Source organism: Pongo abelii, chromosome X (genome assembly GCF_028885655.2).
Source record: "Pongo abelii isolate AG06213 chromosome X, NHGRI_mPonAbe1-v2.0_pri, whole genome shotgun sequence".
Classification (NCBI taxonomy): Eukaryota; Metazoa; Chordata; class Mammalia; order Primates; family Hominidae; genus Pongo; species Pongo abelii.
Window position 1 is genome coordinate 76,232,094 of NC_072008.2, and position 22,023 is coordinate 76,254,116.

Sequence of the window (22,023 nt, forward strand, 5' to 3'; positions counted from 1 at the left end):
ATGGAAAGTAGTGGAAGAGGTGGTCCTAGGTTAGTACAAAAGAGAGACATTCGGCTGGGCGTGGTGGTTCATGCCTGTAATCCCAGCACTTTGGGAGGCCAAGGCGGGCGGATCACGAAGTCAGGAGATCGAGACCATGGCGAAACCCCATCTCTACTAAAAATACAAAAAGTTATCTGGGCGTAGTGGCGGGGCGCCTGTAGTCCCAGCCATTCAGGAGACTGAGGCAGGAGAATGGCGTGAACCCAGGAGGCGGAGCTTGTAGTGAGCCGAGATCGTGCCACTGCACTCCAGTCTGGGCAACAGAGCGAGACTCCGTCTCAAAAAAAAAAAGAGAGAGACATTCAGTGTGGATGGAACCTGTGTAGAGTATGCACTTGTGACCATATTTGCTGTGTCTGAATCTTCAATTTGGTCTACAAATTTGTTAGAGGTGCTATTATATGTTCACTTTGCTCAAAAGCTGAGAAGACAAAGAGGAAGAAATCTGTCCCTTTTTTTCCCCTTGTGAGACAGGGTTTCACTCCTGTTGCCCAGTAGCCTCCCGAGTAGCTGGGACTGCAGGTGCTTGCCATCACACCCTGTTAATTTTTGTATTTTTTTGGTAGAGATGGGGTTTCGCCATGTTGCCCAGGCTGGTCTCAAACTCTTGAGCTCAACCGATCTGCCCAGCTCGGCCTCCCAAAGTGCTAGGATTACAGGCATGAGCCATTGCGCCTGGTCTGTTGCTGTGTCTTAAAAAGAGGAAACAGTATAGCTTCTGCATGTAAAGGATAAGGTTTTCTGGTTTCCATTTGCATCCTTGAGCACAGATTCACAGATATAAATGTAGGGATTCGGAGTACAGATAGAGTGTAAATCATGGCTCTGGCACTTACTAATTGAGTTACCATAGACAAGTTATTTAACTTCTCATACCCTCCTCAGTTTTCTCATCTGTAAACATGGGATAGTAGTACTACGTGAATTTTAAAACCTTTCACAAGCAGGCCCAACCCATTTATCTACTTTCCATCTCCAATGACTGGCTCCCATACCCACTATCGACTCCTGCCACACTCAGCATTATAGTTCACGAAATATCCCCTATCATTTCTTCATGACTTTGCAGTCTTTGCTCTCCCAGTCTTTGATCTCTTTCTGGGATGCCTTTCTTTCCTATATTTCCGGACCAACTCTTATTACCTCTTTTTATGTTTTTTTTTTTTTTGAGATGGAGTCTTGCTCTGTCGCCCAGGCTGGAGTGCAGTGGCGCCATCTTGGCTCACTGCAACCTCCTCCTCCCAGGTTCCAGTGATTCTCCTGCCTCAGCCTCCCGAGTAGCTGGGATCACAGGTGCCCACCACCACACCTGGCTAATTTTTGTATTTTTAGTAGAGACGGGATTTCTCCATGTTGGCCAGGCTGGTCTTGAACTCCTGATCTTGTGATCCACCCACCTCGGCCTCCCAAAGTGCTAGGATTACAGGCATGAACCACCGTGCCTGGCCGCATTCTTTTCTTTATTTCACCATAAGAAATCTTTAAAATGGATACTGTTATAACCCTCATTTTACAGATGAACATACAGGCCTGTAGTGTTTAAATAGCTTAAAATTTATTTTTTTTAATGATGAGGTGATGGGTTGACATGTGCAGCAAACAACATGGCACACGTTTACCTGTGTAACAAATCTGCATATCCTGCACATGTACTAAAAAAAAAAAGAGGAAGATGACTTTACCTTTAGGGGCATTTTTTTTTTTTTGAGACGGAGTCTTGCTCTTTCACCCAGGCTGGAGTGCAGTGGCGCTATCTCGGCTCACTGCAAGCTCCGCCTCTCGGATTCATGCCATTCTGCTGCCTCAGCCTCTCTAGTAGCTGGGACTACAGGCGCCAGCCACCACACCTGGCTAAATTTTTTGTATTTTTAGTAGAGACAGGGTTTCACCGTGTTAGCCAGGATGGTCTAGATCTCCTGACCTCGTGATCCACCCGCCTCGGCCTCCCAAAGTGCTGGGATTACAGGCGTGAGCCACTGCACCCGGCCTTTTAGGGGCATTTCTAATCTACATTTGTGATTTTCTTTTTTTGGAGATGGAGTCTCACTGTGTCGCCCAGGCTGGAATGCAGTGCTGCGATCTTGGTTCACTGCAATCTCTATCTCCTGTGTTCAAGTGATTCTCCTGCCTCAGCCTCCTGAGTAACTGGGATTATAGGCATGCACCACCACACCGGGCTAATTTTTTTATTTTTAGTAGAGATGAGGTTTTGCCATGTTGGCCAGGCTGGTCTTGGACTCCTGACTTCAGGTGATCTGCCCTCCTCAGCCTCCCAAAGTGCTGGGATTACAGGCGTGAGCCACCGCACCCAGCCGATTTTCTCTTTTGAGACAGTCTCACTCTGTCACCCAGGCTGGAGGAGTGTGGTGGTATGATCTTGGCTCACTGCAACTTCCTCCTCTTCTGGGGTTCAAGCGATTCTCCTGCCTCAGCCTCCTAAGTAGCTGGAACTACAGCTGCACCCCACCACGCCCAGCTAATTTTTGTATTTTTAGTAGAGACGGGGTTTCACCATGTTGACCAGGCTGGTCTTGAACTCCTGGCCTCAAGCGATTCACTGACCTTGGCTTTCCAAAGTGGTGGAATTACAGGCATGAGCCACCACTAGGCTTAGGCATGAGAATCACTTGAATCTGGGAGGTGGAGGTTGAAGTGAACCAAGATCGCACCACGGCACTCCAGCCTGTGCGAGAGAGCAAGACTCTGTCTCAAAAAAGAAAAAAAAAATGATACAGTAGAGATGTTAATCCAGTTAATATCTAACATCAGAGCCTGTACTCTTAACCACCATGCTGCATATACTGTTCTCCACTTTTTCACTTACTGTTTATGCCTCACAACCCTGCACTTGTCTTCTGCTGAAGTACCAGCTACATCCTAATTGCTGGATCCACTGGCCACCTTTCAGAAATAACCTTTTATTTAAACACCTTTATTGAAATATAATTCACATACCATGCAATTTAACCATTTAAAGTGGTCAGGTTTTTTTTTGTTTGTTCGTTTGAGATGGCGTTTCGCTTTTATTGCCCAGGCTGGAATGCAATAGTGTGATCTCAGCTCACCGCAACCTCCACCTCCTGGGTTCAAGCGATTCTCCTGCCTCACCCTCCCAAGTACCTGGGATTATAGGCATGCGCCACCACTCCCGGCTAATTTTGTATTTGTAGTAGAGACGGGGTTTCTCCATGTTGGTTGGGCTGGTCTTGAACTCCCAACCTCAGGTGATGTGCCCGCCTCGGCCTCCCAAAGTGCTGGGATTAAATCAGGCATGAGCCACCACGCCCGGCTGGCTAAAGTGGTCAGTTTTAACATGTCATCCTTATTGTAACATGTATCAGTACTTCATTCCTGTTTTTTTTTTTTTTTTTTCTTTTTGAGACAGGGTCTCATTGTGTTTTCCAGGCTGGAGTGCAATGGTACAGTCATAGCTCACTGCAGCCTCACCCTTTCAGGCTCAAGGAATCCTCCCGTTATAGCGTCTCAAGTGTCTGGGACCACAGATGCATGCCACCATGCCTGGCTAATTTTTATTTTTTATTCTGTAGAGACAAGAGTCTCACTGTGTTGCCCAGGCTGGCCTCAAACTCCTGGGCTCAAGCGATCTTCCTGACTTGGCCTCCCAAAGTGCTAGGATTACAGGCATGAGCCATTGTGCCCAACCTCATTTTTTTTTTATCATGTAATACTCCAGTGTATGGATGCCCCACATTTTGTCTGTCAATTGATGGACCTTTAGATTGTTTATAATTTTGGCTAATGCAAATAATGCATCTGTGAACATTTTGTGAACATTTTTGTGCAGACTTTTGTGTGGACATTTGGTGTTTTTTTTTTTTTTTTTTTTTTTGGAGGCAGAGTCTTGCTCTGTCGCCCAGGCCGGAGTGCAGTGGCACGATCTCCACTTACTGCAACCTCCACCTCCTGGGTTCAGGCGATTCTCCTGCCTCAGCCTGCCGAGTAGCTAGGACTATAGGCGCATGCCACCACGCCTGGCTAATTTTTTGTATTTTAAGTAGAGACAGGGTTTCACTGTGTTAGCGAGGTTGGTCTTGATCTCCTGGCCTTGTGATCCACCCACTTCGGCTTCCCAAAGTTCTGCGATTACAGGCGTGAACCACACATTTGCTTTTTTTAATTTTAATTTTTTTTATTTCTCAGGCAAGTAAGACAGTTAAGGGACACTTGTTTTTATTTCTCTTGGGTATATAAAGATCGAGCATCCCAAATCCAAAAACTTGACATGCTCCAAAATCTTAAACTTTTTGAATGCCTGCTTGATGCTCTAAGGAAATCCTCACTGGAGCATTTGGATTTCTAATTTTCGGATTAGGGATGTTCACATATTTGCAGATATTCCAAAATATTTCAGATTCTTAAAAAACCTGAAATCTGAAACACTTGTGGTCCCAAGCATTTCAGATAAGGGATACTCAGTCTGTACCGAGGAGCCGAATTGCTGAGTCCACATGGTAACTCTTAGTTTAACTTTTTGAGGAACTGCCAAACTTTGCCAGAGCAGCTGCACCATTTTGTAATCCCACCAGCAGTGTATAAGGGTTCCAGTTTCTTCACATCCTTGTCAGCACTTGTTATTGTGCATCTTTTTCCTTCTAACCATCCTAGTGGGTGTAAAGTGGTATTTCACTGTAATTTTGATTTGCATTTCCCTATTGACTAATGATGCTGAAAATTTTCGCATATGGTTAGAAATACCACTCTTGAACTTTTGTGCATTTGCCACTATTGACCACTTTTTCCTCCTTGATACTCTCTTCTCCCTTTTCCAGAAATACTTTCTCGAATCATTTCCTTGCCTTTTCATTCTCATTACTTCAGCCATAGTATGTCTGTTAACATCACTATCTCCAGCCCCATACCTCTCTTCAGGGCTCCATACCTCTGCTTCCAGTTGTCTGCCAGACATGTCCATTTTTCATTGCCCTACTGGCAACTTATTGTCTGATTGTCCATCTAGTTGTACATCCTAGAAATCATAGTCATAATTTATTCCATCTTCACTTCCCCACACTCATAGATAACCAAGTCCCATAAATTGGAAATTCTAAGTTGCCAACGGAAAAACAAATAACAAAGATACTGGTCTGGGGTTAGGAGAGTGTTCGCAGTCATCATACTCCTCTTGGCCAGCAGTGTCCCGTGTGTTCAGGCTGACGATTTGCCCATCCACAGATGTCTGGATGCTATAGTTGTCAAAGACAGTTGGGGGATATACTCCTCAGGAAAGACATTTGTTGTATGGGAGGCAGGTTTTACCTATAGCCTCATCTCCTACAACCACACATTTGATTGTCTGCATTCTTCCCTTGTAGTCCTATGTACAAGAGAGAAAGAAAGAATATTCAGAGATGCTTGGTTAATGTAGGGAGCTATTCTAAACATTTCTCTCTGAGGAGAAGATGAGGAGGATAAGATGCCCCCCACACTCTCTATACCCTTAATGCCATAAAAGAGTCAGCTGCAAAGGGTTGTATAAGTCAAGAGTTCTTACCCTGGAGTCTGTGGACTACTAGAGGATGGGCTTCAGTAGGTCCTAGAAGCCTCTTCTGAAGTTGTGTACAATACTATGTATATGTGCATAAGTGAATTTTTCTGGAAGGAAGATCCAGAGCTGTCACCAGTATCTCACAAAAGGCTTTTTAATCTTTGGGTGAGCTCAAAAAGATTAAAAACCATTCATCCACATAGGTATTTGTGTTACACTGTTATCATAAGGTCTGGATCTACTGTATCAAAGGTACTAAAATATTGTAGGTGCTCAATAAATGATTAGTAATTTTTAAAAATTATCGTAGAAGGTTTCCAGGGTTGAATCAAGAAACACGGCTCTCACTTTGGGTCTCTGGCTATAGAGCCAGCAGAGGAACCTCCATTCCTGAAAAACAGAGACATCACAATACTGGAGAGAAAGGCAGACAAGTCACACTCAGCTAGAGAAATGGTTAAGAGGGCTAGGCGCGGTGGCTCACGCCTGTATTCCCAGCACTTTAGGAGGCGGAGGCGGGTAGATCACCTGAGGTCAGGAGTTCGAGGCCGGCCTGGCCAACATGGCAAAACCCCATCTCTACTAAAAATACAAAAATTAGCCAGACACGGTGGCGCACACCTGTAATTCCAGTTACTCCCGAGGCTGAGGCAGGAGAATCGCTTGAGTCCAGGAGGCAGAGGTTGCATTGAGCCAAGGTCACGCCATTGCATTCCAGCCTGGGTGACAGAGCAAGACTCTTGTCTCAAAAAAAAAAAAGAAAGAAAAAAGAAATGGTTAAGAGTCTAGGCTCTGAAGTCAGGAGGCAAAACCCAGTTCTCCCTCTAATCTTTGTGAACTTGGGAAAGTTTTGTCGTTTTTTTTTTTGGCGGAGTCTTGCTCTGTCACCCAGGCTAGAGTGCAGTGGTGCATCTCAGCTCACTGCAGCCTCTGCCTCCTGGGTTCAAATGATTTTTGTGCCTCAGCCTCCCGAGTAGCTGGAATTACAGGCGTGTGCCACCACACCCAGCTAATTTTTGTGTTTTTAGTAGAGACAGGGTTTCACCATGTTGACCAGGCTGGTCTTGAACTCCTGGCCTCAAGTGATCCACCTGCCTCTGCCTCTCAAAGTGCTGGGATTACAGGCATGAGCCACCACACCCGGCCAGAGAAAATTTTTAACCTGAGGGTTAAATGAAAGAAGGCATGCGTAGTACTTAATTAGTCTCTCTCACATAGCCAGTACTCATTAAGCGTTAGAAGCTACTATGTCTTCTTAATAATTCTACTATTCTACTACTGGAGAAGGCAAAAATTCTGTAATATGGTTACAATGCTAGATAAACCAGGGGTCTCATCCCCTTCAACCTTATGTGAGTAAAACTACAGGTCTTAATGCCACCATACTCATCCATTTGTTCATGAATCAGTATTTCAGAGTAAATGATATGGCAGAGATGATCTCCAAGAAGCTTGTTTATTATGAGTTCCTATATTTATACCCCCATATTAATACCCCATCAATGCCTTGCCTTCAATTTAGGTCCCGAGGGACTCCACTTTCTGTAGGTTCTTAACTACTGCCCTAATTTCAGACCTAATTCTTATAGCAGTACCTTCTTTAAGTGTCAGAGCACAGAAGAAAGGGCATTAAATAATCATATATATTTGGTTACAGAAAAAAAAATTGAGAATCAGTTTATTTCTCACCTTGAGGATTTGGGGAAATAGATACATCTCCCATTCTGTTGTCTCATTAGCTAAGGTCTACATTAGGCCCATATCATAGGCAAAAACAAACACAACACCTCATTTTGGTCAGAATAAAGAAAAGTGAGCCGGGTATGTGGCTCATGTCTGTAATCCCAGCATTTTGGGAGGCTGAGGTGGGAGAATTAATTCCTTGAGCTCAGAAGTTTGAGGCCAGCCTGGGCAATATAGTGAGACTTTGTCTCACTAAAAATAAAAAAAATTAGCCAGGTGTGGTGGCATGTACCTGTAGTCCCAGCTACTTGGGATGCTGAGGTGGGAGGATTGCTTGAGCCTGGGAGATCGAGGCTGCAGTGAGCTATGATCACACCATTGGACTCCAGCCTGGATGACAGATGGAGACCCTGTCTCAAAAAGAAAAAAAAAAAAAAGAAGAAAAGTGGCTTTCAGAGTATGCTTTCCACAAGCCCACTAGGGGTTGCTCTCTGCCCACAGAGCCAATTCTGAGTGGCGAGGCCTCCCACCTAGAAGTCTTCTTTAGCACAGGTTCCACAGCTAAAATAAGTCCAGAGCATAATTTAACTCTGGTAAGAAACCACCCCAGGGTATTCACTGACCATCAGCCCGTTCTTTTTCCATCCAGGAATAGGCATAAGCATCAAACACACAAGGTCGATAGAAAAGGGGCACAGTCATCACCACCTTTCTCGAGATTAGCTTTCTTTGACTTTCCTGATCTGGATAAATGTATTTCCCCTCTGAATTCCTACAACAATTACTGTCTGTGCAACTCATTTTCCCAGCTTCCTCTAGGTATCATCCAGTGTCCAACACCTCTGCTCAAAGTGACTGCTTCCAGAACAACAGTGCAACTTAGGCAGTTGCTGAACCAGAGTAAAACTCTTAGGGACACGCTGGGCACGGTGGCTCACACCTGTAATCCCAGCAGTTTGGGAAGCTGAGGAGGGCAGATCACTTGAAGTCAGGAGTTCAAGACCAGCCTGGCCAACACTCCAACCTGAGTGACAGAGCCAGACCCTGTCTCAAAAAAAAAAAAAAAAAAAAAATTCATATTGAAACTTAATGCCCAAATGTGGCAGTGTTGAGAGATGGGTTTTAAAGAAGTGACTGGATCTTGAGGACCCTGTCCTCATGAATGAATTAATCCATTCATGGATTAATAGATTAATGGGTTAATATGGGAGTGGAATTAGTGGCTTCATAAGAAGAGGAAAAGGGACCTGAGCAAGCATGCTCAGCCCCCTCACCATGGGATTCTCTGAGCCACCTCGGGACTCTGCAGAGTTTCCACTAGCAAAAAGACTCTTACTAATTGTGGCCCCTCGACCATGGACTGCTCAGCCTCCATAATTATAAGAAATGTCTTGTTTTTTGTTTTTTGTTTTTGAGACAGGATCTTACTCTGTTGCCCAGGCTGGCGTACAGTGGCATAATCACAGCGTAATGCAGTCTCAGTATTCCTGGGCTCGATGATTCTCCCACCTCAGCCTCCCGAGTAGCTGGGACCACAGGTGTGCTTCAGCACACCTAGCTAGTTTTTGTATTTTTTTTTCTTGTAGAGACAGGGTTTTGTCACATTGCCCAGGCTGGTCTCGAACTCCTGGGCTCAAGCGATCTGTCCACCTCAGCATCCCAAAGTGCTGGGATTACAGGCGTGAGAAACCACCCCCGGCCCCAGTAAGCAGATTCAGTTGTTGTAAAACAACTTATAGCATACTGTGTTGTGCTGTCAGCAGTAAATGCATTTATGATGTTTTCCACTCATTATGTGGTTATTTGGATGTAACCCTATCATAAGTCAAGGAGTATCTGTATCTCATATGCAGCTCCTCCATAATTCATGGCAACCAATATATTCCTCTATTTATACTAATACTCTATTCTTTAAAAAAAATTATGGAAATTGTTAGACACAGAAATAAAAGAGGAAAACTTCAGTGCTATTCAATCAGTTCAACACTTTGTTAGCATATGGTCAATCTAGTATATATTTTCAGCTTTTCTATCATTTCATCCATAAATACTTAAAGCATTTATACTCTATCTTGCAATAATTTATTTTCAAGTCATTTCTTTGACTAGACCAGCAACTATCTTTATTTTTTTGTTCTATTTTTTGAGATGGGGTCTCACTCTGTCACCTAGGCTGGAGTGCAGTGGCACAATCTTGGCTCACTGCAGCCTTGATCTCCTGGGCCGAAGCAATCCTCCTGTCTCAGCCTGCTGAGTAGCTGGGACCACAGGTGCATGCCATCACATCCAGCTAATTTTTGAATTCTTTTTTTGTAGAGGTGAGGTCTTGCTATGTTGCCCAGGCTGGTCTCAAACTCCTAGGCTGAAGCAATCCTCCTGCCTCAGTCTCACAAAGTGTTGAGATTACAGGCGTGAGCCACTGTGTCTGGCTTAAACCAATAAGTCTCATAGGCAGGAAGTCTGTCTTATTTTTCCTTATATTCCCATCATTGAACACATTGTACACAGTCATTAAACATTTGTTAAATGAATAAACAAGTGAATGCTGAATTAAATAATAAGTGAGAATAGAACTGACGTTTTGGCTCTGGGGAGCACTGACACAAAAGGATAGACAGGAATACAATCTAGCAAAGGATATGTAAAAGAAATAATTGGAATTACTTGCTAGATGAAAATATTTTAGCTGCGTTATGATGAGCTTAAATTAGGGCATTCATAAGCAGGGAGTGTAGGAGATAGGTCAGATAGTTCAAGGATTTTCTGAAGCTTCTGATAGGGATCAGTATGGAGATTTTCTTTTTTTTTTTTTTGAGATGGTGTTTCACTCTTGTTGCCCAGGCTGCTGGGGTGCAATGGCACAGTCTTGGCTCACGCAACCTCCACCTCCCGGGTTCAAGTGATTCTTCTGCCTCCGCTTCCTGAGTAGCTGGGATTACAGGCATGTGCTGCCATACCCGGCTAATTTTGTATTTTTAGTAGAGACGGCGTTTCTCCATGTTGGTCAGGCTGGTCTTGAGCTCCCAACCTGAGGTGATCTGCCTGCCTCGGCCTCCCAAAGTGCTAGGATTATAGGCGTGAGCCACCGCGCCCGGCCCAGAGATTCTTTTTTAACACAGGCTTTGGATTAACCCGATGTTATTAGAACACCACAAACCGTAAATTCTACAAACAAAAATTGCCATCACAAATTGTATATGTTAAGTGTGGGAAAATTACAAGTCACCCATTGGTCTCTTCAGGCATTCTTTTTTTTAATTGTATTTTCAAAAACAACTTTATTCATCGCACATATTAAAAAAAAATTCCCACCCCTGGAAATGAGCTAAAAAAGGAAACAAAATCCACCTCCCACCTCCCTGTTCCCACTTCCTCCCATTCCCTCCAAATAAAAGGGAAAAAAGGCAAAGGAAAAAAACCTGAAAAACAGAAACACCCCTAAACCCCCAAAATCAAGGTAGTGCATTTCCCCAGGGAGAAGGGGAATTTACACTGGAGCTGCTGGGAGCAGAACGGAGATCTTCTGGCTACAGAAACCTGCAAAGAAAGACACTCAAAACAGAAAAAGAAACACAAAAGGAAACAAAATAGATCACCAGGCAATCTGGAGGGGCAGGGAGCCGGAGAAGAGGGGTGGGGTGGGTGGTAGACCTGACTGGACAGGAGCTGGCAGGAGAGGACTGTGAAAGGTGAGAAGACGGAGGGAAGGTAACAAGCAGAACAGTTTGGTGTCCTTCCAGAGCCCTGGCTAAAAAATAAAAAAACCTCCTACCATCCACGCCCACCTACCCTTGAGCAGCCCCCAAGGGGGCGAAATGGGGCAGGGAAACATGGGGAGCAGCTTGCTAGTTGAGACGTGTCCATGGTGAATCCCCAGAGTGAATAAGCAGCCTCCTGCCCCACTCCCTGGGCCTTCCCCTGCTCCCTAAAGCAGGTACCCTCCTCAGCAGTTAGTTATGGGATTCTCCCCCCTTCCACAGTATATCTTTTTAAAAAAATACTTTTTTCCCATCAAGGTCATCTTCTGTTTTTTGTTTGTTTTTTTAAAATTCTTTTTTTTTTTTCCTTCTTTCCTCTTTTTTCTTCTCTCTCCTCCTCATACTTTTTTTAGTAAGGGGAGTACCATGATGTCGCTCTAGCCTGGCACCTGTAGACGTGGCCCCGGGGCCTGCTGTTAAAACCACTGTAGAATCAAGAGAGGGAACTGTTGTAGTTGGTGGTCCAGGCGTGGTAGTGGGCTCGTGGAAAACCCCGATCTGTTGTGCTGATTCCTGGTCTGTTGGTTCATTTTGGGATCACCTTGATTTGCCTTCCTCTAAATAGGGAGTCATCTAAGGCCAAGGAAGTCCTCACTGACTCTTTGAGAACTCTATATATGCAAACCTTTTGGGATGGCCACTAAATTTGTCACAGAGTATGATAACACGGTTGACTGAACCACAGCCATGAAAGTGAGCTTCCAGCTCTTCTGCTGTTGCACCATAGTCAACATAGATGGAACGGGCATCGGCCTCCATCTTCTCCTCAATGACGTGATCACTGGGCCAGCATTGCCTGGAAGTGGACTCATATTCGTCTGCTTCTCTACCTCCTTCTGTAGCTCCTTTAGCTTCTCAGCTTCTTCCTCCATCTCCCTAACTCGAGCTTTGATAGCTTCCAGCTCCGGATCCTCAATGGCGCTGTCCTCCGGGTCACCCTCGACCAGTCCCGGCTCCTCCTCCTCCTCTTGGCTGCCAGGGGCTCCCGAACCAGGCCCGGAGCTCCCGTGGGGGTGGGGGCGCAGGGCCAGGGCGGCTCCTCTTCGGGCTCGGGCTCCGGCTCGGGGTCCAGTGGCAGCTCCTCAGGCTCCAGTTCCTCAGACTCCAGGCCGTTCCCGTAGTCCCCTGTGCCCCCCAGGGCCCCCTCCCCAGCCTCCCCACCGGCCCCAGGCACAAGATGGCACCACCGCCCTGGCCCGGAGGCCCGACCGCCCGCAGCCCCAGCCGCCCGCCGCCCGCCGCCCGCCGCCGCTGCCGCCCGCTCACTCTTTAGGCATTCTTAAAGAAATTGTTGCTCCCCTTCCATAGTATTATGTTTGAGGTATTAAAGGCAGCAGTAGTACTACTGTGTGTAGATACACACAAATTAAGGAAAGAGTTAAAGTTAGTTTATTCATTCATATTGTGTACCTGCCTGCTATGTTTTAGGTGCTGAAAAATGGACATAAGTCTGGTATATCTGTCTAACCCATCAGTTAGCCTGGTGCCTGACACATTTTAGGTTCTTAAGTAAGTGCATTAAAAGGATAAAGAAGTGTTGGCAGCTTTTGCCTCCCATTATTAATGGTTTCATCTCTTTCTGTTCCTCTACAGGGCCAAAACACTCATTGACTCAGATCTCTCAATCCATGCTGGATCTCTGTGATGAAAAACTCAAAGAGGTAAGACAGAATGAGAGAAAGGCAGTGGAATTTGAAGGTGGGGGTGGGATATCAGGGTTTAGGAAGTAGGGAATTTAACAGAAGGAAAAATATATGTGGGAGTAGTAGATCTTTCGTATATGTGAAGGCTGGAAGGGACTTTAGAACTCATAGGCCAGTCCCTTTTGTAGATGGAAAAACTGGGCCCATAGAAGAAAATTATTTGCTTTGGACATCTTGACTATTAACAAAGTTAGAATTAAGATCCAGCACCTACATAACTCATTAGAAAGGGCAAAGGAAAGTGAGTTTCCAGGAAGTCAGCTGTAGCTAAGAGACTAGTCAATGTTTTAGGACGAATTTTCATTTTTTCTTCATGTTTTTAACCAACCAAGCAGCAAGTGCTAGAAGTTTTAATTTTTAAATGATAATCTATCTATATTCCCTCTTCTTACCAAAAACAATTAATGGTACTTTATAAACCTACAAAACTGTAAGTATGAAGTAGACATTTCACAAAAGAGGATAACTAGCCAGTAAACATGGAAAGATTCTCAACTTGATTGATTATTGAGGAGATGCAAATTTAAACCACGATGTCACTACATACCCACTGCAAAGGCTAAAATTAAAAAGACTGACAATACTAAATGTTGATGAGGATTTGGAGCAATAGGAATACAAACTTTTTCCTACTAGAGTCTAAAATGAATTTATTGGGTTAGGTCCCATTACGCAAAAGTCACTAATCAGTAATAATGTTTAGTGTTTTCAGCAGTGGTTTTACAGCAAAAACAGAGAGCATGATCTTAAAGCCTAAACTGCTAAAGATGTTTTTTTGTGTGTGTGGGGAGCTATGATGTTGACACTCAGGGAAGTATAAATTTTGGTGAACCAGAAGAATAGAATGTAGAGTACCTAAAGAAGTTGTTGACACATCCTTTTTGACCCTTTTACTGGAATTTTTTTTTTTTTTTTGGGGGACATAGTCTGGCTCTGTCACCTGGGCTGGAGTGCAGTGGGATGACCTTGGCTCACTGCAACCTCTGCCTCCTGGCTTCAAGTGATTCTTGTGCTTTGGCCTCCCGAGTAGCTGGGACCACAGGCGTGTGCCACCACGCCCAGCTAATTTTTTTTTTTTTTGTATTCTTAGTAGAGATGGGGTTTTGCCATGTTGGCCAGGCTGGTCTCGAGTACCTGGCCTCATGTGATCCACCTGCTCGGCCTCCCAGATTGCTGGGATTACAGGTTGTGAGCCACTGTGACCAGCCTGGAATATCATTTATCTAGACTTTTTGTCATTCCGTAGGCAATTCAAAGTTACACTTTCTGGGGCAAGGGTAATAGATAGCTAGCTAAACCTTAAATTATCCTTAATTTATTATTTATTTATTGATTGATTGATTTTGAGATAGAGCTTCGCTCTGTCCACCCAGGCTGGAGTGCAGTGGTGCGATCTCGGCTCACTGCAAGCTCCGCCTCCCATATTCACACCGTTCTCCTGCCTTAGCCTCCTGAGTAGCTGGGACTATAGGCGCCCGCCACCACGCCCAGCTAGTTATTTTTTTTCTATTTTTAGTAGAGACGGGGTTTCACTGTGTTAGCCAGGATGGTCTCGATCTCTTGACCTTGTGATCCGCCCGCCTCAGCCTCCCAAAGTTCTGGGATTACAGGCGTGAACCACCGCGCCCGGCAAATTGTCCTTAATTTTTCTGTGGTAATCACACCTTAGGGAAACCTCTGTCTTGGCTTTGCTTTGTTTAATTTCAGAAAGAAGACAAATTAGCTCGCTTAGAGAAAGCTATCAACCCCTTGCTAGATGATGATGACCAAGTGGCGTTTTCTTTCATTCTGGACAACATTGTCACCCAGAAAATGATGGCAGTTCCAGATGTAAGCTGTCTCTGTGCCAAATATTGTGAGGATCGTGCAGGGGAAAGGAAAAATGTTTAGGGTGTACGTGTGTGTATTTTGGAGAGTCTGAGTGGTGGTGTATGTTAGTTGTGACTGGTATGTGATTTTAAATATTGACCTTTTTGCTATATGGGTACATTATGCCTTTTTTTTAAGAGTACATTATCATTGAAATCAAAGAGGCCAGGAATCTTTGGATGTAGGGAGGTTTTTGCTTCCTGTTGTTGACATTCAGTATATGAATGCTCCTGAATAGCCCTGTAGAGAGAGGATGCTAGCGAATGTGAGGCTTTTGATTTAGAAGTGCTTCTAAGCAAATGATGCTTTGATAATTAGACACCGTTGGTTGTCTTTTATTTCGTTTTTATATTGTTATAGTGATCCTCCCCAGGAATTCTCAACAGACTTTCCTTTTGCACTATAGGAATGTGTTCTATGTGTGTAATGCTATAAAACTTCTGGATGGGACTAGGGAATAAGGAATTTTAATTATGACTATAGAGCAAGTGTTTTTATCCTATCATGGCATAGAAATCCTTAAAGGAATCTATGAACCCCTTACATTATATACAGAAGTTTTGTATGATTATATGTTTTTCTAGGAAAAGAGTCTATAGCTTTTTTTAGGAATATTTGTAACCCAACAAAGGTGGTGAAATTCTGGTATGAAGAGTGGTTTCCATTTAATTTCTTATGCTTTCTATTTACTAGTCTTGGCCATTTCATCACCCAGTTAATAAGAAATTTGTTCCAGATTATTACAAAGTGATTGTCAATCCAATGGATTTAGAGACCATACGTAAGGTGAGTGAGTGATTTGATCTAAATGCCTTTTTGTAATCAAGTAACTGTGTGTGTGTATCTGAGTGCCTGATTCTTTTCATCACAGAACATCTCCAAGCACAAGTATCAGAGTCGGGAGAGCTTTCTAGATGATGTAAACCTTATTCTGGCCAACAGTGTTAAGTATAATGGTGGGTATTTCTCTTTATTTTCTTTCCATGAATCCGTCCATCTTCTATCCATCTAACATTACTTAGCATTATTTAAAAAATTTTTTTTGAGACAGGATCTTGCTCTCTTACTCAGGCTGGATGCTGTGGTGTGATCATAGTTCACTGAATCAGGCACACGCCACCGCGCCAGGCTCATTTTTTTTTTTTTTTTTTTTTTTTGGTAGAGACAGGGTTTTACTATTTTGCCCAGGCTGAGCTCAAGCAATCCTCCCACCTCGGCTTCCCAAAATGCTGGGATTACAGGCGTGAGCCAACACGCCTAGCCAGTATTATTAAAATTTATGTGCATAAAGCAACCTCGAACAGTGATAGCAGAATCAATTGAGTGACCTAGTCTTTTTATTTATTTATTTATTTTGAGATGGAGTTTCACTCTTGTCGCCCAGACAGGAGTGCAATGGCACGATCTTGGCTCACTGCAACCTCCACCTCTCCCAGGTTCGAGCAATTTTCCTGCCTCAGCCTCCTGAGTAGCTGGGATTGCAGGTGCCCGCCACCACGCCCAGCTAATTTTTGTATTTTTAGTAGAAACGGGGTTTCACTGTGTTGGCCAGGCCGGTGTTGAACTCCTGACCTCAGGTGATCCACCTGCCTTAGCCTCCCAAAGCGCTGGGATTACAGGCGTGAGCCACCGCTCCCAGTCTTTTTTTTTAAAGCAAGCATATATTTTAGTGTGTATGTTCTATAAAGATTGCTATTAGCCGTTAATGATGAAAAAGTAGTATACGCTTACTTTTGAAATCTTGGAAGGCACAGAAAAATGAGGTGAGAATAAAAATCAAATGGATTTTTATCCATTTGGTCTCTGAGCCATCACTGCTTTTTCCTGGAATGTGAAAACTCACATATGTCCCAGGCCCTTACATGGAGCTTAGGGAAATGGGTAGCTATAGACCATGGTGAGCTTCCTTGGTGCATGGAGTTTTGCTCAGTACATGAGTTGATTGAATAACATATTCCAGACCCTGTGCTAGCTGCTTAATCTACTGATAAGAAAGACAGTCACTGTCCTCAAGTAATTCACAATCCATTTGGCAGAAAGAGACAATTAAAATGCAGCTTGGAACCAGGCACGGTGGCTCATACCTGTAATCTCAACACTTTGGTAGGCTGAGGTGGGAGGATTGCTTGAGGCCAGGAGTTTGAGACCAGCCTGGGCACACATAGCAAGACCTTCCTTGTCTGTTTAAAAAACTTATAAACAAAAGCTTAGCTAGGTATGGTGGTGAGTGCCTGAAGTCTTAGATATTTGGGAGGCTAAGGCAAGAGGATCACTAGAACTCAGGATTTCAAGACTGCATTGAGCTATGATCACGCCCCTGCACTACATCCTGGGCAAGAGCAAGACCCTGTCTCTATAAATAAATAAAATAAATAAGTAAAATGCAGCTTGACAAGAGCTATAATAGAAGTATGTGCAGAGTGCATCAGACGAGAGCAAGGAATAACCTGAGAGTTAGGGAAGGCTTCATAAACGAGCTAATATAGTTCAGTTTTTAATGACTCAATTTTTAAACACTGAGTACTTACATGTGCTGGCACTGATAGATGTTATAAATATCAAATCAGATATGGTCTCTGCCCCAAGTTAGTTTAGTTGGGGAAACAGAAAAGAAAAATTATAGTACTTAAATTTTATTGCTATAAGCATGCACAGAGTGTCACAGGACAGTATATCTAAATTAGAGTGGGGCGGGGTGCGGTGGCTCACACCTGTAATCCTAGCACCTTGGGAGGCCAAGGTGGGCGGATCATTTGAGCTCAGGAGTGCAAGACCAGCCTGGGCAACATAGTGAGACCTCATCTCAAAAAAAAAAAAAAAAAAGTGGGGTTAGAGGAAGCTTTCTGGAAGAGGGTTTTGTTTTTTCTTTTTCTTTTTTGTAAATAGAGATGGGGGTCTTGCTGTGTTGCCCAGTCTGGTCTGGAACTCCAGGGCTCAAGCCATCCTCCCATCTTGGCCTCCCAAAGTGTTAGGATTACAGGCATGAGCCACCACACCCATCTAGAAGAGAGTTTTCTTAAGCTGAGTTCTGAAAGATCAATGGTGTTTACTTGGCAAAGAATGTGGAGGAGAAAATGTTCTAGGGTAGAGAGAACAGCAATATGTAAAGGCACAGAGGCCTGAAATTACATGATAGGTTTAAGAAACAGGCTGGGTGTGTTGGCTCACGCCTGTAATCCCAGCACTTTGGGAAGCCGAGGCCGGCAGATCACCTGAAGTTGGGAGTTTGAGACCAGCCTGACCAACATGGAGAAACCCCGTCTCTACTAAAAATACAAAATTAGCCGGGCATGGTGGTACATGCCTGTGATCCCAGCTACTCGGGAGGCTGAGGTGGGAGGATCGCTTGAACCCTGGAGGCGGAGGTTGCAGGGAGCTGAGATGCCGCCATTGCACTCCAGCCTGGGCAACAAGAGTGAAACTCCGTCTCAAAAAAAAAAAAAAAAAAATAGTGTTGGGGTTGCAGTTCAAGTGTACATACTGGTAAATAACTGTTTCGAGAGGCAGGCAAGAGTCAAATCATAGAGGATTTTGTGTGCTATACTTGAGTTTGTACTTGATCCTAAATGGGAGAACATTGAAGGAATGAAGCAGGGAAACAATTTCTTATAATTCCTTAAACAAATAGAAGAGGGAGCTAAGGACATTTGAGAGAATTATCTGGCGTACTGAGGTTCTCAACTAAGAATCCACATGATTATAAGACTTTTCTCCTGTAATTTTTAGCAGTAAGTAATATGGCTGTTAAGTTTGTCAGAAGGGGCAGAGAATTGGAGAGAAAAGGTGAAGGATTGGACAGTCAGAAAGACTGATGAAGAAATAAGCATTCTGGGCAGAGAACACAATGTTCAATATCATGGAAGAATGAAGGAGCGGGGCAAGTTCAGGGAACTATACGTAACTAGAACATGCATATATCATTAAGGAGATGAGACTTCCATTTTTGTTCATTCTGGTTTGGGTTGAAAGAATGTACTTTCTCAGTTTGCTCTGCTTATTACACATTGGAAATTGGAGAGTGGAAATGTCCCTTGTTGGGTCAATTATCCATTATTGTTTCATGAAAACACCTAATCACCCAGAATTCTGGCAGTGGAAGTGTTGGTAAGCTCATAGATGTCTAAAAAAGACTATGTATAGCAAGTGATAAGCAAGAGTGTTACAGAAAGGCACTTGACCTGGTGATGGCTGACTTAGGACATAGGGCAGACTTACAAGGAGCTTATGTAAAACAAGGAGCTTATGTAAGCTCCTTATGTAAGGAGCTTATGTAAGAAAAACCCAGAAGATGCTAATAAAAAAGTAAGCAGAGGGCAGATGGACAAATCACAAAAGACAAAATTAAATAGCTAACAAACATGAATAAATATTCTGTTGCACTAGTAATCAAAGAAATGCAGTTGGGCCAGGTGTGGTGGCTCATGCCTGTAATCCCAGCACTTTGGGAGGCCGAGGCAGATAGATCACCTGAGGTCAGGAGTTTGAGATCAGCCTGGCCAAGATGGTGAAATCCCATCTATCCTAAAAATACAAAAATTAGCCAGGCGTGGAGGCGGGTGCCTGTAATCCCAGCTACTCAGGAGGCTGAGGCATGAGAATTGCTTGAACCTGGGAGGTAGAGGTTGCGGTGAGCCGAGATAGTGCCACTGCGCTCCAGCCTGGGTGATAGAGTGAGACTTAGTCTCAAGAAGGAAAAAAAAAAAAAAAAGCAATTGAAAGAAAGAGATACTTTTTTCTTTTTAAAACCTATTAGATTAGCTCAATTTTTTTTTTTTGAGATGGAGTCTTGCTCTGTCGCCCAGGCTAGAGTACAGTGGCGTGATCTTGGCTCACTGCACCCTCCGCCTCCCGGATTCAAGCAATTCTCCTGCCTCAGCCTCCCGAGTAGCTGAGATTACAGGCTCCCGCCACCGTGCCTGGCTAATTTTTGTATTTTTAGTAGAGACGGGGTTTCATCATCTTGGCCAGGCTGGTCTTGAACTTCTGACCTCGTGAGCCACTGCGCCTGGCCAACTCAATTTTTTAGTAGACATAATGGTAGTGAGACAGGTGCTCTCACGTATTGCTGTTGGCAGTATAAAATTGTGTGAGATTTCTGGAAAGCTATTTGGCAACATTGAGAGACTAAAATAAATTGTTGAATGAACAGACTTTATTGTCAAGTAGACTTGGATTTGAACATTGGCCCCACCACTTAATAGCAATGTGACTTTGAGCGAATAACTTAGTCTCTGCTTCTCCTATCTGTAAAATAAGAATAATAGTACCCCCCTCAAGAGGGTTGTTGTGAGGATTAAATAAAATAGTGCATGTAAGTACTTAGCATGTGGTAAGATTATAATCCTAATCAGAGATGTAGTCAAAGGTATTCATGATATTGTTATTTATATTAGCAAGGATTTATTTAACCTGAATAGTTGACATAAAGGGGATGATGTTATAGTGCCATCTGTATAATTAATTATTAGGTACAGATTTAAAGCTCTTTTTTGGAAAACTTAATGACCAAAAAATGCTCACAATGTTAAGTGAGAAAAGCAGAGCACAAAGATGTTTATTTTATCTGTCACGCTTTTTAAAAAAAGATGTATATACATACAAAAAAGGCTGGAAGGAAACACACCAGAGTGATAATAGTGGTTATTTCTGTGACATGGGGTTAGGATTGTCTTTGTTTTCATTTTCTATATGTTTTCCATGGTTTTTCCTCATATAGAAAGCAGGGAGGCCGGGCGCGGTGGCTCATGCCTGTAATCCCAGCACTTTGGGAGGCCGAGGTGGGCGGATCACAAGGTCAGGAGATTGAAACCGTCCTGGCTAACACAGTGAAACCCCGTCTCTACTAAGAAATACAAAAAATTAGCCAGGCATGGTGGCGGGTGCCTGTAGTCCCAGCTACTCAGGAGGCTGAGGCAGGAGAATGGTGTGAACCTGGGAGGCGGAGCTTGCAGTGAGCCGAGATCGCGTCACTGCACTCCAGCCTGGGCGACAGAGCAAGACTCCGTCTCAAAAAAGCAGAAGGAAGCAGGGAACTCTCCTAAGAGGAAGTAACTTTTGAACTGAGTTTTGAAGAATGATGATGATAATAACTACTTATTGAGCACCTACTGTGCCAAGGAAATAGTCAAGTGGAAAATGGTGGGGGAGAAGTTCCTGGCAGATAGCACAAATGCAAAAGTAGGTGAAGGTGCCTTGGATAGGGAAGTGCCGGTAGTTAAATATGACTAGGATGCATGGTGGAATTACGTTTGGTAGTGAGATACGAGATTTTAAAGGTAGAGGGGCCAAATCATGAAAAGCCTAGTATGTTACACCAAACCTTTAGAAGGAGAAAGGGACATATCAGGTACTAGTACCTGAATGTATCATTCTGAAACCTATCTGAAGAATGGATTGGAGGAGGAGAATAAGATAGAGACCAGTAAAGAAACTATTGACAGCATTCCCAGTTAAAAATACTGACGGCCTGAACTAAGGTCAGTATCATTAAGAGTAAAAAAATGAAGATGGGGTGTGGAGATACTTAGGAGGTAGAATTGATGTTTCATAAATGGTTAGAAGTTGGGGGCATGGGTAAAGGATGGAGATTTTAAGATGGTATCAAGCACTCATGCTCTTGGTGGAAACATAAATCAGTATAAACGTTTTAGAGGACTATAAATGTTCATTTCCATTGGCTAAGCAACTTCACTTCTAGGGACTACTCCACACAAGTTTATAAAGGTACATGTACAAATGTTCTTTGCAGCATTGTTTGTAATTGCAAAAACATGGAGCCCTCTAAATATCCAACAATAGGAAATTGTTTAAAAAATGGCACATCTAGGCCGGGCACGGTGGCTCACGCCTGTAATCCCAGCACTTTGGGAGGCTGAGGTGGGCGGATCACGAGGTCAGGGGATTGAGATCATCCTGGGTAACAAGGTGAAACCCCATCTCTACTAAAAATATAAAAAATTAGCCGGGCGTGGTGACGGGCGCCTGGTGCCTGTAGTCCCAGCTACTCGGGAGGCTGAGGCAGGAGAATGGTGGGAGGAACCTGGGAGGCCGAGCTTGACGTGAGCCGAGATCGTGAGACAGAGTCTTGCTCTGTCGCCCAGGCTGGAGTGCAGTGGTGCGATCTTGGCCCATGGCAACCTTCACCTCCCAGGTTCAAGTGATTTGCCTGCCTCAGCCTCCCAAGTAGCTGGGATTACAGGCACATGTCACCACACCCAGCTAATTTTTGTATTTTTAGTAGAGACGGGGTTTCACCATATTGGCCAGGCTGGTCTGAAACTCCTGACCTCAAATGCTCCACCTCCCTCGGCCTCCCAAAGTGCTGGGATTATAGGCGTGAGCTTTTGCACCTGGCCTCAGAAGAGAATTTATACTATAAATATGGTTACTTTTCAGATTATCAGCATACAAAAATATAAGTAGATGAGCTCAAATGGGGAGTAGGGTACATTCCTTGAACCCT

General features: G+C 43.9%; 1 protein-coding gene and 1 pseudogene across 6 annotated transcripts in view; one reads left to right on the forward strand and one right to left on the reverse strand.

The window, feature by feature from the left end:
- The window catches only part of TAF1 (TATA-box binding protein associated factor 1), a 96,825-nt gene that overhangs the window by 42,117 nt on the left and 32,685 nt on the right, over positions 1–22,023 (forward strand). For all 6 annotated transcript variants that reach the window (XM_024240821.3, XM_063721040.1, XM_024240822.3 and 3 more), the window contains exons 29-32: positions 12,583–12,650; positions 14,400–14,522; positions 15,255–15,347; positions 15,433–15,517. In XM_024240821.3, coding sequence (XP_024096589.1) covers positions 12,583–12,650; positions 14,400–14,522; positions 15,255–15,347; positions 15,433–15,517 — 369 coding nt within the window. The remainder of the gene's footprint in view (positions 1–12,582; positions 12,651–14,399; positions 14,523–15,254; positions 15,348–15,432; positions 15,518–22,023) is intronic.
- LOC100458166 (polyadenylate-binding protein 2-like) lies at positions 11,339–12,009 on the reverse strand (annotated as a pseudogene).